General features: G+C 40.0%; 1 protein-coding gene across 1 annotated transcript in view; it reads left to right on the top strand.

The window, feature by feature from the left end:
- LOC137424147 (nucleosome assembly protein 1-like 4) overlaps positions 1-16,411 on the top strand; it is a 231,903-nt gene that overhangs the window by 126,992 nt on the left and 88,500 nt on the right. The window contains exon 4 of the mRNA XM_068111612.2: positions 2,108-2,219. Coding sequence (XP_067967713.2) covers positions 2,108-2,219 — 112 coding nt within the window. The remainder of the gene's footprint in view (positions 1-2,107; positions 2,220-16,411) is intronic.

Below are 16,411 nucleotides of genomic sequence, written 5' to 3'. Positions count from 1 at the left end.
GAAGTATGCATAAAAATTGCGAAAAAGTTCAATAGGCGCCCGCGGAACTACGTAACGTCCGGTTAGTACACCCTTCGCGACAACAGTCCCGTCTCTGGGGCATTTTCGAAATTTTTCTCTTCTTTAGTGGTAGACCTAAAAAGCCGAATTAGGCTTCAATCCCATGCTCCCATGCTCAGTAGGTTTGTCTGATTTATGATGTTGTCCTGCACCTACCGGTATAAGTGGTTTACATAAAGAAAGAAAGCTCTGTTTGATTAACGACAGTCACACATTGCCGTTGAAACGGCGCTATCGTCTGATCTGTCGGCACTGATCTTACTGCAAGCTAACTTCTTCTGGTGGATGAAGCGGCAGTGCCCGGAGAGAACCAGCCCTGACAGCGACTGAAGTTAGAAGACTACACACATACTGTGAAAACGTATGTTAAGCCCAGTTAAAATTTCTTAAAATAGGCCCTAAGCTAGCACATCGTATAGTTACTTCCTTAAGCTTCTTGTGATATTTATTGTATGTAGGTATTGGGGAGGACTGTCTGCTCTTCTCTTTTACCAAGTCTTACCAGGTAAGGCAAAGGGGGGCATTAAGCTCCTGGGGGCATTAGGCTCCACTACATTGCAAATGCATTATATTTACCTTCAAGATTTACAATGTAGTGGAGCCTAATGCCCCCTGGAGCTTAATTCCCCCCTTTGCCCTACAGTACCTACTACACCTACCTACTACCAACTACCTAACCTACTTATGCCATAGTGATGGGTAAAATAGTGGCAAGAGGCTTTGGCTTCGCCGGCTCATTGCGGCTTTGCAGTAGGGTACTAGTAGGTTGTATGGATGGATGGATGATACAGGTATATGGGCCATAATAGTAGCATGTTCTGTTAACAATGATATTTTTGTTCAGCAGGATGGATTTTTGACACTGCTGAATGTACGATAGGTACAGTAGATGTGTAATAATAATAACTAGAGATATCATAAAACACAATACCCCATGCAGTGTTTAATAATATACTTAAATTGTACTAAAATAATGATTTTAAAGATTGTTTTCAAAAATCCGGAAGTTTAGCACCAGTGAAATAGTCTTATACACCACCCTTATACACTCTAATAAGACGACGTTGAGTCACAGTTTAGGCGATGGAGGCTTTATTGATTATTATTGAACGCAGCATCAATTGGCATCATCCATGGCCATATTAGAGGCCTCGTCTTCACCCTGACACTGCACCCTTTTACATGCCACACCCTCTCATGCTATATATGAATATATAGCATGGTTCTTGGAAGGCAATTTGTGTTATAGTGTTTAAGTATGTGATTCAATTTAAATAAAGGTTTAAAGACATTAATAAATACATTCTCAGTTTTACCGCTGTTTACCCAGTGTCTCTTACATCACCCTATTTAACACATTACATTAGTTATTCGTGCTTGTTATTTGTGTCCTTTATAACGTCCTTAAAAACAGTAAGTTTCCTGTTTGGAATGATTTTCTATCTTATTTGACTGTCTGGCAGACAGAGTAAAAATATTATCTTGTTCTTGTCTGCGCATGTGTGGTCATGCTGAATTCAGAGGCAAAGCACTGTAAAACAGCAAACTTGTCTTCCTATTTATGTTTTGATCCAAGTGCATGAGGTAATAACACAAGAAGAGGAAATAAGGCTCTTCAAAGCCCACACAATGGTTGCCAACATATACTTGTTTGTCCGTGCTCTATCGCTTTTAAATCCCGAGCATCAAGCAAGGACAGCACATAACCGTTTGAAGGTATTTGGTATGACTCAGTCCGAGTGGGGTTTGACCCACTGACGTCCCAGACTCAGAGCTGACATTCCAACAATTACCCCTGGTAATTCTGGTAATTTGGGTTTGGGTTCAGATTAGGATTGGCGTTCCCATTACGCCGTTTAAATAGTGCAAATGTATTTGTATTGTTCGTTATTGCCAACACTGGATGTGTGGCACCACAGCATTAACCTACAGGCTGCATACCCCCACCAACACTGCTATTGGTTAAAGCATTGAAGTTTAAGCTGTCAATCGGATATTTCTTATTGATAAGCTAATGCATAGTTTGGTTGTATTTCACTCCCTGCAGCCCGCTTGCCAGTGACTCTGTCGGTGGAAATGTTGCAAGATCCCGGAATCGTGGCTGCGTTGAAACAGAGTCTTGATGACATGGCCGGCTCACCAGCAGAGCTCCTGAACAGGTGATTATTTTCTCTTACTATATATATATATATATATATATACACACACACACACACATATACAGTCATGTGAAAAAGTAAGTACACCCCATGTAAAGTTTTGGTTTTTTCAACATATTTCAACATACAGCTATTTGATCTTCATTTCAACAATATTGATAGATAAAGGTGATATAATATAACAAATATCATGAAACATTTACATTTTGTAGTCCATTGTATAATTTAAATAAACATGAATGCAAATTTCGCATGTGGAAAAAGTAAGTACACCCTTGGCTCCAATAGGTGGTATTGCCCCCTTTGGCAGAAACAACCTCAAGTCGGCGTTTCTTATAACTGTCTACCAGTCTCTGACATCGACTGGGAGAAATTTTTACCCACTCCTCCATGCAGAATTCTTTCAGCTGTGCGATGTTTGAGGGGTTTCTTGCATGCACAGCTCGTTTCAAATCCCCCCACAACATCTCGATGGGGTTTAGATCCGGGCTTTGATTGGCCATTCCAGAACCCTCCATTTCTTTCTTTTCAGCCATTCCTTGGTGGATTTACTGGAATGTTTAGGGTCATTGTCATGTTGCAAGGTCCACCTTCGGTTGAGCTTCAACTTGCCGACAGATGGCCTCACATTATCCTCAAGCACCCTGTGGTACAATTAAGAATTCATAGTGGATTCTATGATGATGAGCTGCCCAGGTCCTGATGCAGCAAAGCTGCCCCCAAACCATAATATTTCCACCACCATGCTTTACAGTTCGTATCAGGTTCTTGTGGTCAAATGCTGTCTTTGGTTTTCGCCAAACATGTCTTCTGGTACTGTGCCCAAATAGCTCTACCTTTGACTCATCTGTCCAGAGCACATTGTTCCAGAAGTGCTGGTCTTTGCCTCGGTGTTCATTGGCAAACTTTAGTCTTGCCCTGATGTTCTTTCTGGACAGCAAAGGTTTCCTCCTGGCACACCTCCCATGCAGATCAAATTTGTGCAGCCTCTTTCTAATGGTAGACTCATGCACTTTGACATCAACAGTGGCAAGAGCTACCTGTAGGTCCCGTGATGACATTCTGGGGTTCTTAGAGACTTCTTTCAGCATCTTGCGGGCTGCTCTCGGGCTGAACTTGCTGGGGCGGCCTGGCCTGAAAAAGTTGGCAGTTGTTTGGAATCTTCTCCACTTGTAGATGATCTTCCGGACAGTCGAATGATCGATTTCAAATTGTTTGGAGATCTTTTTAAATCCCTTCCCAGACTCGTAGGCATCTATAACCTTCTTTCTGAAGTCCTCAGAGAGCTCTTTTGATCTAGGCATGGTGACGCCGCACACTTCAACAACAAAGAGCAAACCAAACTAAATGTCTGAGGTTTAAAGAAGACAGGTTCCTCCAAGATCCTCTCTGACGATGTTCTAATCATTTGCACCTGAGCTGGTGCACCTGATTCTAATTTTAGTTATGTGAAGTAGTGATAAATGTAGGGGTGTACTTACTTTTTCCACATGCAAAATTTGCATTTATGTTTATTTAAATTATACAATGGACTACAAAATGTAAATGTTTCATGATATTTGTTATATTATATCACCTTTATCTATCAATATTGTTGAAATGAAGATCAAATAGCTATATGTTGAAATATGTTGAATATTTATATATATATATATATATATATATGTTGGAACCCATCTGTGGATCGGTCCCATCGGCCAATGGGTCTGACCCATCTGTGGATGCACGAGAAATGACAATGCAGACCCATCGGCCGATGGGTCTGCGCCATCTGCGGATGTGTTGTTCACCTTGAAGGAATGTGTATGCATCAATGGTGGATGAGTATGTTTATTTGAACCTAAAAATAAGCAATTGATGTCATAAATGTTTATAAAGCAGTCCGTCGTCCAGGATGAGACTTGATCATCTTAATAGACGATTTTGGTCCTCATTGGTTAGATTTTTTGCAGTATGCCGTCCTGACGAGGGTTAATAAGCCCGAAATCTGGATTGGCGGCTCTGCTTGATGTTTAGCCAATGGGGACCAATGAATAAATCTCTGTCTGTTGACAGAGTGGCCGGGCTGAAGCCTCCAGAAGACCCTTTGGGTCGGAGGTGACGCTTTGGTCTAGGACTTCGGTCCACAGGAGATCGGACAGCGCTCGTCTCGCTGTTATGTTCGTTGATTATATATATATATATATATATATATATATATAGAATTTGATTCCTGTTTATAAAATTATATATATATATTGTTATGGATCTCAAACGTCGGCTCTCCCCTTATCAAGAGGGGGTTAATCCCCTTGTCTTTGCTCTGGCCGACTCGACCCTGGAAGTGATGACATTTATCACTACTTCAAATACCTAAAATTAGACACAGGTGCACCAGCTCAGGTGCAAATGATTAGAACATCCCAAGAGAGGATCTTGGAGGAACCTGTCTTATTTAAACCTCAGACATTTAGTTTGGTTTGTTCTTTGTTGTTGAAGTGTGCGGCGTCACCATGCCTAGATCAAAAGAGCTCTCTGAGGCCTTCAGAAAGAAGGTTATAGATGCCTATGAGTCTGGGAAGGGCTATAAAAAGATCTCCAAACAATTTGAAATCAATCATTCGACTGTCCGGAATATCATCTACAAGTGGAGAAGATTCCAAACAACTGCCAACTTGTTCAGGCCAGGCCACCCCAGCAAGTTCAGCCTGAGAGCAGACCGCAAGATGCTGAAAGAAGTCTCGAAGAACCCCAGAATGTCATCACGGGACCTACAGGTAGCTCTTGCCACTGTTGATGTCAAAGTGCACGAGTCTACCATTAGAAAGAGGCTGCACAAATTTGATCTACATGGGAGGTGTGCCAGGAGGAAACCTTTGCTGTCCAGAAAGAACATCAGGGCAAGACTAAAGTTTGCGAATGAACACCTTGGCAAAGACCAGCACTTCTGGAACAATGTGCTCTGGACAGATGAGTCAAAGGTAGAGCTATTTGGCCACAGTACCAGAAGACATGTTTGGCGAAAACCAAAGACAGAATTTGACCACAAGAACCTGATACCAACTGTAAAGCATGGTGGTGGAAATATTATGGTTTGGGGCAGCTTTGCTGCATCAGTGCCTGGGCAGCTCACCATCATATAATCCACTATGAATTCTTCATTGTACCAGAGGGTGCTTGAGGATAATGTAAGGCCATCTTTAGGAAAGTTGAAGCTCAACTGAAGGTGGACCTTGCAACATGACAATGAACCTAAACATACCAGTAAATCCACCAAGGAATGGCTGAAAAGAAAGAAATCGAGGGTTCTCGAATGGCCAAGTCAAAGCCCCGATCTAAATCCCATCGAGATGTTGTGGGGGGATTTGAAACGAGCTGTGCATGCAAGAAAACCCTCAAACATCGCACAGCTGAAATAATTCTGCATGGAGGAGTGGGCAAATATTTCTCCCAGTCGATGTCAGAGACTGGTAGACAGTTAAAAGAAATGCCTACTTGAGGTTGTTTCTGCCAAAGGGGGCAAAACCACTTATTAGAGCCAAGGGTGTACTTACTTTTTCCACATGCAAAATTTGCATTTATGTTTATTTAAATTATACAATGGACTACAAAATGTAAATGTTTCATGATATTTCTTATATTATATCACCTTTATCTGTTAATATTGTTGAACTGAAGATCAAATAGCTGTATGTTGAAATATGTTGAAAAAGTCAAAACTTTACATGGGGTGTACTTACTTTTTCACGTGACTATATATATATATATATATATATATAACTTCTGGTCGGTGTGCGAACCAGCGACTCTGAACCTATACACTGCCAATGTGCACAACATAAATGTACATAACTCGAAAATGCGTAAATATACCGATCTTCTCCGCATGCACTGTCTGTACCCAAGCGATTTTAAATGAGGTATCATTCAGCATTATGCATGCTGTGATTACAATGTTTACCCCTTTCAGACACAATCGTGCAACTTGCATTAATAAATAGAGGAGATGTAGTTAGCATTATATGTGTTCTGCTACTTAACAGCACTCCCCATCATTGACGTTAGTTTGATGCTTTATTTATCTTTATTTAAGAATGGACATGAAAATATTTACCACCCTGGATTGTAGGGTGGACAGCCAGCTTCATGTTCTTACAGATAAATGTTTAAAGAACATAAGGTATAAAATGATTCTGCTTCAAAATATCAATTGAGTAGACGTGGCATTTTTTTTTTTTGCCTCAATAAGTAACTGAAGTGAAGGATTTAGAATCAATGATTATTTTCACAATTAGTGAGTTTGAGTACAAGATGAGGCCATAAATATCCTAAATATGGCTGCCAATCCTTTCGCCATCTTATGCCATGTTGTTCATGGGCTCAAGGCCACCCTTATTACCCTTTAACTGCTCCTAATCCTTTAAGCGGTGTCACACTTGGTGCAGTGAATGGATCTGGCCTCTGACTCATGGATAAAACATCGGCAGAAAATGTTCACATTCCCAAGGCAGATTGCTGAAGAAGCCATTTTGTATACAAAGTGCTGTGACTGGCAAAATAAATTGACTTTTTCATCTGTGGGTTAAATGCATTAAAACATGCTTTCTGCCGAGTGCTATTGGGAATGAAATTGCATTTTTTGGTCGTAAACTCCTTGGATTAGCAACAACACACCGTTTAAATAACTATTTTTTGCACCTATTTGTTGCACTTTCAGCCTTCAGGGTGCTCCTGGAATATTACGGACAGTGTGGTTGGAAAATCCCCAAACGCATGGACTTTTGTTTTCTTCCCTCAAATCTAGTGAAAAACTTGTTTAAGTAATGTATTTTTTTAAGTGGCTGAAGTCGTAGGTTTCTCATCGGCATGACCTGCAAATCTACTACTACCACTCCTGTAATGACCACAGGTATTCCTACCTACTTATTGGGTCAGCTTGGAAATGCGTTTGGCCAATTCTTTCATGAGGCTGGGCCAGATATGATGTGTGACGATAGGTGGCAGGAGTTTGGACTTTGGCTAAAGTACTCACCGACTCTCTTTGAAAGACACCGTGGATCTTTAACATATACTATATATCAATGAGTACTGGCAGATGTGTCCTCCCGCTTAACATCCTTCTGAGGGATGGCACACAAACACATTGATGCGTCCCTCGCCCTGAATGTGAAACACCAGGCCGACAGTTTATAGCTGGGTCGAGATTCAAACACAGGCCAGACAGCTCAAAGGTGAGCACGCACACCTATCCTTGCAGCTCGTCGTGCAAATATTTTTCTTTTTTTGTGGTTATAGCATCTGTTCTGAGTCTGGAGGTTGGTGGTTCCCCCTTTCTCACACGTGGGGGCTAACGGGCAAAGGGAGATTTCTCGTCAATTGCCTTGCTGACTATGGAGAGAAAAGCAACGTCACAAGATGGCCTCTCCACTTATCGAGAAAGCCTGATCTGGTGCTTGCGTTCCTTCCAAGGTCACCGGCTGTGTTTGTCTCAAGTTAAGTCCTTTGTGGTCTGGTGTTTCTGTCCGCCTCTTTGTGTGAGCGTGATTTGTGCGAAAGGTTTTCCACAAGCCTTAGACTCTGTAAGGAAAGAAATCGGACTCGCTACATATCTCTGACCTTGGATCAACTCTCTCTGCAGTTTCACCAATGTGCAATGGATTGGTAGATAAACTCTTAATCTTGTTAGAAGTTCTTAAATGTTTGTGATAATTGTTGTTTTGTGACAGGTAATGAAACTGTTGTGATTTATTGCAGAATAAGTCTTGAAATTTGGAATTTCAATGAACGCTACGCAGAATACATCTCTGTTCCTTTGTTTGTGGATTTATATCCAGAAGATAACTGTTGAGAGTAATTGATAGTTTAGTTTATCAGTTGTCAACTATCCATTAATTATGAATTATTCCTATTTCTAGTTGTACTTGACTAAATTTGCTGATCATTGGTCAACTCAACTTATTACAGTATAACAACAATTTCCCTTCCCTATTTACTTCAAAATTATCATGGAATTTCCTCTTTTGAGCAGTGTGTGTGTGTGTGTGTGTGTGTGTGTGTGTGTGTGTGTGTGTGTGTGTGTGTGTGTGTGTGTGTGTGTGTGTGTGTGTGTGTGTGTTTGTGTGTGTTTTTTAAATATTGTATTGGGTTGGTTACAAATTGTAATTTAAAACACACAAAATGTTTATTGGAAAATGTTTCAATTTACTGCCTGATAAACTTGTATGGTGATAATGTGCATTTTCTGCTCGAATGTGTTTCAGCATGGGTTGGAGAGGCATGGAATTTTCTTGTCTCATTAACTGCAGAGTGTCGCAGTGCCAACCATTGTAATGGAGAGATGCTTCGAGTGAATAGGTCTCACGGTGGTCTGAAGAGGGCATGCAATACCACATACGCAGCATCCCCCACCTCTTATTCCTATTCCCACCCTCCTCTCCCCCACTTTCCCCCTTGAGATGTGAGTGGCGATGGTAATTGGCTCTGACTTCAATCTTGCCATCGTGCATGCCAGGCCAGTAACCATTAGAGGATTGTTAGCTGGACAGTGCAAGCCAACCAGAAAGCAATGGATGGATGGTTCCATTTCATTTCTACTCTCCCACCTTATAGAACAGGTCATACGAGACATACACGGATCGGTACATATGAATGTATAACCCGGGTTCCTTAGTGACCAAGCTGAGTCCTCTCTGCTCTGTTAAACCATCTTCCAAAGCTGAGAATACCTGTGCAATAGTTTTGTTTAACCTTTTTTGTTATTTGTTAGTTAATTTATTCATGGATGCATTTACATGTCTCGTTGCCCTAGTCAAAAAAAAAATGGCAAAAATAGGAGAAAATAGGGAAAAATACATATGGAAATATTTTTTCCTCCTTTTCTGCATATGAAAAAATACATTTTAAATAGCGAGTTTTTGGAACAAAATAAATACGAAAAAATAGGAGAAAAATACGTTTTAAATAGCGAATTTTGGAACCAAAAAAAGGAAAAAAATTGCAACAAACTTGGTCTAAAAAAGCAGACCACGAAAATAGTTGGATGCTAGTTACATCGTTTACTGTAAGCATGGCTGTGCTGCTGATGCTGTTACTAATAATACTCATTTTGCTTACCTTGGAAGGATGAACAGGTTTAGTCAACCCACCTGGTGTTATTTTAATGACACAACAGGGGCTTGAACTCAGGACCTTAAGGTTTCAAGCCAACCACCTTAACTGTTAATCCAACACCAGGCTTATGAAAATAGTGAAAAAAAATCAACTAATTTGGGGTAAAAAAACCAAAAGTCCAGGAAAATAGTGAAGAAATAGCAACAAAATCAGGGAGAAAAATAAATCCAGGAAAATAGTGAAAAAATGGCAACTAATTTGGTGTGAAAAACTAATTCCAGGAAAATAGTGACAAAATATCAACTAATTTGGTGGGGAAAAACTAAGTCCAGGAAAATAGTGAAAAAATAGCAACTAATTTGGGGGAAAAGCAAAAGTCCAAGAAAATAGTGAAAAAAATAGCAAGTAATTTGGTGTGAAAAACTAAGTCCAGGAAAATACTGAAATAAGAGCAACTAATTTGGGGTAAAAAAAATAAGTCCCGCAAAATAGTGAAAAAATAGCAACTAATTTGGTGGGAAAAAACTAAGTGCAGGAAAATAGTGAAAAAATAGCAACTAATTTGGTGTAAAAAAATAAGTCCAGCGATATAGTGAAAAAATATCAACTAATTTGGGGGAAAAACAAAAGTCCAGGAAAATAGTGAAAAAATAGCAACGAATTTGGTGGGAAAAAACTAAGTGCAGGAAAATAGTGAAAAAATAGCAACTAATTTGGTGTAAAAAATAAGTCCAGCGATATAGTGAAAAAATATCAACTAATTTGGGGTAAAAACAAAAGTCCAGGAAAATAGTGAAAAAATAGCAAGTAATTTGGTGTGAAAAACGAAGTCCAGGAAAATAGTGAAAAAAATAGCAACGAATTTGGTAGAAAAAAATAAGTCCAGGAAAATAGTGAGAACATAGCAACAAAATCAGAGTTTCAGAGATATAATTATTTTATATTTCCCTTAAATCTAATATGGCTGCCAAATCGTGTGACCTATGATGTCATAAATTTAATATTTCAATACAAACGGGTCATAGATCATGTGCATGCAATTTCAGATTTTTAGGATAAGGAGTTCGATTAAAACATTTTTGGCTGGTATACCACTTCACCTATGATGTCATCATTATCATGCTTTTTTCCCCATTGGGAGTACTTGACAATGTGCCAAGTTTCAAATTTTTCCATTCAGTGGTTTCCGAGAAATACATTTTTTATTATTTGCTTTTGATCCAAGATGGCTGCTATACCACGTGACCTATGACGTCACAATTGTCATAAAAACATTCTGCATGGGTGTCACTCCTACCCTGAAAGTTCTGTCTCAATCGGACATACGGTTGCTGAGAAAAACGAGGTTTAGCCCATACGTACAGACATACAGACGGACGGACAACCCAAAAACATAATGCCTCGGGCGACTTTGTTGGTGGAGGCATAAAAATAGGAAAGGATAACCTATTTCATGTTATTTTTGGAGAGAAATAGTTTTTAAATAGCGCTGAAATATCAAAAATAGAAATAAATAAAAATCCCAAAATGTAGGGGAAAATATTTTTGCTTGCTGCAAATCAACTAGCGTGATTACCGACACGTGTACTTTTGTTACTGTGTTTGTGTATCCTTGTCCAGGCCATGTGATTTTGTAGGCCCCATTCAGATCTGTTTCTGTGTTTGCTGCTCTTCCTTTTTTCCTATTCGTTTATTCCCATGCTTGTGGCTTTCTGCCCCAATGTTGGTGTTTTTCCTTGTTCTCTACCATCAAGCTTTTCCATGAGCCCAATTTCATAGAAGAATACATATCACTCGTATATTCACAAATGGCTCGATCCATTTGTATTGGAGTTGCTTTACTGTAGTTCGAAAAAGCAGGCAATATCAAGGGAAAAAAACATTTTCCATCCTTTCCTGCAACGTGAGAATGCAAGCCGAGAGCCTCGGGCACTGACCCACAAAGTTAGTTTGCATGCTGAGCAAATTACAAACTTTCTGTCCCTGCTGCCCTGATCTCACCATGCTTTGATTTGCCTTTTATTCATTTTCACTGTGCCCACTCAGCTGTGTGACTGCTCCAATAACATTGGAATGCTTACTTGGTCAGATTGACATAGGTTTAGGTTTTGTCTGTATAATGGGCATGCTTGTGCTTTTATTTAACTATGACAACATACTCACACTATTGTCAAATGTTGGCACCAATGTTACTATGTGACAATGTGCTAGGTGTAACAATGCTATTGTTATGTTGTTTTGGGCTTTTATTTAACTATGACGATTGACGACATACTCACACTATTGTCAAATGTTGGCACCAATGTTACTATGTGACAATGTGCTAGGTGTAACAATGCTATTGTTATGTTGTTTTGGGCTTTTATTTAACTATGACGATTGACGACATACTCACACTATTGTCAAATGTTGGCACCAATGTTACTATGTGACAATGTGCTAGGTGTAACAATGCTATTGTCATGTTGTTTTGGGCTTTTATTTAACTATGACGACATACCCACACTATTGTCAAATGTTGGCACCAATGTTACCATGTGACAATGTGCTAGGTGTAACAATGCTATTGTCATGTTGTTTTGGGCTTTTATTTAACTATGACAACATACTCACACTATTGTCAAATGTTGGCACCAATGTTACCATGTGACAATGTGCTAGGTGTAACAATGCTATTGTTATGTTGTTTTGGGCTTTTATTTAACTATGACAACATACTCACACTATTGTCAAATGTTGGCACCAATGTTACTATGTGACAATGTGCTAGGTGTAACAATGCTATTGTTATGTTGTTTTGGGCTTTTATTTAACTATGACGATTGACGACATACTCACACTATTGTCAAATGTTGGCACCAATGTTACTATGTGACAATGTGCTAGGTGTAACAATGCTATTGTCATGTTGTTTTGGGCTTTTATTTAACTATGACGACATACCCACACTATTGTCAAATGTTGGCACCAATGTTACCATGTGACAATGTGCTAGGTGTAACAATGCTATTGTCATGTTGTTTTGGGCTTTTATTTAACTATGACAACATACTCACACTATTGTCAAATGTTGGCACCAATGTTACCATGTGACAATGTGCTAGGTGTAACAATGCTATTGTCATGTTGTTTTGGGCTTTTATTTAACTATGACGACATACCCACACTATTGTCAAATGTTGGCACCAATGTTACCATGTGACAATGTGCTAGGTGTAACAATGCTATTGTCATGTTGTTTTGTCTATGAGATAATCAAGGGAGTTTGGTTGCAAAAGGTTATGTCCATTGGCATTGATCAAAATTGTGTCAACAGGACCAGTCATAACATCAGTTTTATTTGATTTTACCAATTCATAAATGAAGTAATTTCTCCAAAGATATTATTCCACAAACATTTATTTCCTAAATATGCTAAAAATCATGGCATACATTCTTGCATGCAAACCACTCCAACATCACACTAAAATATGAAATGTAGTGTCTCCGTCTGTCTGTCTGTCTGACCGTAGTGCATTTTGTCGTTACTTATCCATTCTCAACCAAGGTTGCCAGGAGGGGTGAAGGGTCACACGACCACCTCCCCAACTTCACTTTCCCCCCTTTTAGTTGTTTATAACAACTTAATTTGCCTTCCTCCCCAAGTGGTTTTTTCCACCTTGGACAAACTCCGTGTTAAGGTGTATGAATAGCTTATCGTGGCATTTCATAGGGCACACCTACAGGAAGTAAACATCTTACTATAATTCACCAAATGTCCGTCCGTCCGTTCGAAGGTACCGCAAAAACGGCTCAACCGATCCCAACGATATTTTGGGTGGGTATTCCTGAGACGTCTGGGAGTAAAATAGGCTATATTGTTTTTCCAATTTTTCCAAGTTTTCCTTTTTTCAAGTTTTTCCAAACACGATGGAATAATATTTACCGAAATGAACAGTGATGTGGCTTTTGTTGAAATTCGACAAATACAGTTTATTCTACGTACCAGGAGAGAGTAGATCGACTCCTGACGAACTCTTCCTATATAAACATGCGGCTCCGTAGTAACATGGCAGCGTGTGCAAAGCGACTGAGAAACAGGTGTAGCGGCCACTTCCGTGTTACAGATTCGGCGCGCACTCTTCACACATAAATGTGCGACTGAGAAAGACGTGTAGCGGCCACTTCCGTTTTGCAGATTCAATCTTTTTTCAAAATGGGCGCCATGTTCTCTTTAGATTTTGATGATTTGCGTGTGATATGATTCAACGGATGTTTATATGAATCGTTTAAAATAAAAAAGCCTTCAATTTCTGATATTTTGCCTTTTCATTTGGGCCTCCCAATTGAAGCCCCACCGATAGGGCGGGTACCATTGCTAGTTATTATAATCACAAACTGCAGTATTCAGTCAATTCTATCTATTGTATGATTACCTTTGTAAACATGCGAACTGCTGGTTTAACACTAAACTGAAAGAAATTTGGAGGAAACCCGACGTCCTTCAGGCATTCTATGCTTATTACATCTACCACAGACTCATGGATCCGAGCCGTCTCGACTTGCTAGGCCTCCAGGTAGGCTTCTAGCTAGCCTGAAATTATATTTAGCTAATAATTGTCCTTAAATGAGTCATTATGCATGAAAGACGTATCCCATTGCCTGTCTGATTTTCTAGCCATCAGATTCTATGTGAACTGTATATGGATTGTTCACAACTTATATTTTGGAGCCTCATATGTGATTTCTCCTGGTCATGGATGGCTTCAGGCGTGGTGTGCGATACTGCCCCCGCCATGCTTGCGGCCCAATTGTCCCCTTTACTCAAGCACATTCCTAATGGTCACTGGCATTGTTTAATACCAGCCTGAGGGGAATTTAGAGAAAATTGGGCGTACTTACATATGGGCGGCGTCGCTAAAGGTCGGCACACCAACTGTAAGTAAAAACTATTTTAAACCATAATTATTATTACCAGTGGCCGACTTCCGGTGACATTCATGATCAGATTTCTCTAAACATCCCTATCCCACTCTGTTCCGAAGTTCTGGCAGAGACAACTTGGTTGCAGCCTGTACCCCATCCATCAGTCACATCCTCTTCCTTCTCTTTCCTCAACCCTACCCCAGCGTGGTTGACATCTCCAGATTTTCGTTTTCTGCACGCATGATGTGTCCAACCAAAGTACGACAGTTTCTGTTTTGCATGGTGGTCTAATTACCCTGTGCTCGTGAAGCGAAAAGCAGTGTCAGGCATTCGGTTGCGTACATGTGCCGTATGTGTGCCGTGTGCCGTATATGTGCCGTGTGCCGTACTGAATACTATCTAATTTATTCCAGTACTGATCTGTTTGTTCTTCTTGCAGTCCATGGAATTTTTAACATTCATCCTCAAAATCACATTTTAAAAATGTCAATCATCTTCCTTTCTTTATTTTTCACTGTCCATGACACACATCCACACATTGTGACTGGAAATACCAGAGCATTCACCAGACTCCTCTTGGTTTTATTGTCACATCTTTGTCAATCCTGACATTGCTGTTCTTCCAATGCCAACCATCCATTAATTTCTCCTCCACATTCTCTACTCACTTCAATCTTTGAACACAGGAAGAAGAAACCTTCCACTATTTCCACGTGATCGTCTCCCAATCTTAACACATTGATCTTCTCCATTGACAAGATTTTAGTCTTTTTTAGGTTTAAATAAAGAACAGATTTTTCACTTTTCTCCACTATCTGCAGCAGTTTCATTAAGTCCTCGTTACTTTCTGCCAACAGACTGGTATCATCACTCATCGGCATGCGTACGAGTGATGATGCATCTTTGTTGTTGATACATCTTCCTCCAATCCTGTCTGCAGCCTCCATGCTATCCCCCCAAAAAAAAATGCTAGAATTATTATAACTACAAATTAATTCCATCTGATGATAATGACATCATAATAATTATAATAATAATAATATTAATAATAATATTAATGACACCATCTATAACCCTATTTATGAACTTCTGTTTGTTCGGTTGTGCCTCATGGACAGCCTAATGAAGTGACTTAGAGGGGGAAGAGGGGGTCCATGAGGGGTAACTTTTCAAGACAAAAACATTGGCGCATCAGATTTAGACTAGGGGCGTGGCTTATAATTCTGACTCTGACTATAAAAAGCCCACTACACACACGTGACTGACTATTTATTTTCCGGGCAACGCCGCCGGGTAACTCTGCTAGTTAATAACAAGCATTCTGAGTATTGCGCTGCAATACATGTCCCCTACCGGCAGTCTGTCGTCCGGAAAACTGTTGGGGAAATTACCAAGGGTTATTTACCCACAGGTTCTGAATCGTTCCCAATCGCTAATTACCTCAGGACGGGCTCACCTGTGATTCGCACTCGGGACTTCCATTGATACACCTTGCAGACAGGTCAGCAGAAGCACGAGAAAATAAGTTGTTGATAAAGAACCTTTCTAGTCGCTAAATATCAGTAATTTATTATATTTTCCGGTTCACGATCAATGATCGATGTGTATATATATATATATATGTTGCTCGGCTTGGCTCCACCCCTCCCGAAAGCGCGCGATGTGTCACGCTGTTGACGTTCGCGAGATGAGGCTGGGGGTGTGCGGTGCGGCTTGAGGAGAACTCCAGAATAAACAAGAGATATCCATTTTTAAAAAATATTTTCGTTTAATTAACGATATCTGCTAAACCACGTGCCCTATCACAAATTCCAAAAGGACATTTTAGTAGACTGACATGCTGAACAGATCTGTGAAGTTTCCCCTCGATTGGATCAAAAATGAAGGAGGTGCTCTGTTTTAAAGGTTCATGCTTAAAAACGTCATAACTCTGAAACCATGTGAGGCATGACGTCATGCTCGCTGACTTTTTTGTTCGTCATGGGTATGCGATTCTGCCTGCAAAGTTTGGCCTCGATCTGTTCAGCCGTTGCAGAGAAAAAGGGTTTTTTCATGTTTTCCCGATAAACAATATGGCGGCCGAACCACGTGACCTGTGACGTCATAATTACCATTAAAATATTCTACAGACCGAGTCCCCCCTCCGGTGAAAATTTGATCTCAATCGGTCCAATTATTGCAGAGAAAATCTTTTTTAA

This window comes from Myxine glutinosa, chromosome 3 (assembly GCF_964187855.1).
Source record: "Myxine glutinosa chromosome 3, kmMyxGlut1.1, whole genome shotgun sequence".
In the NCBI taxonomy this organism is placed as follows: Eukaryota; Metazoa; Chordata; class Myxini; order Myxiniformes; family Myxinidae; genus Myxine; species Myxine glutinosa.
This window is presented reverse-complemented; position numbering and strand designations above follow the sequence as displayed.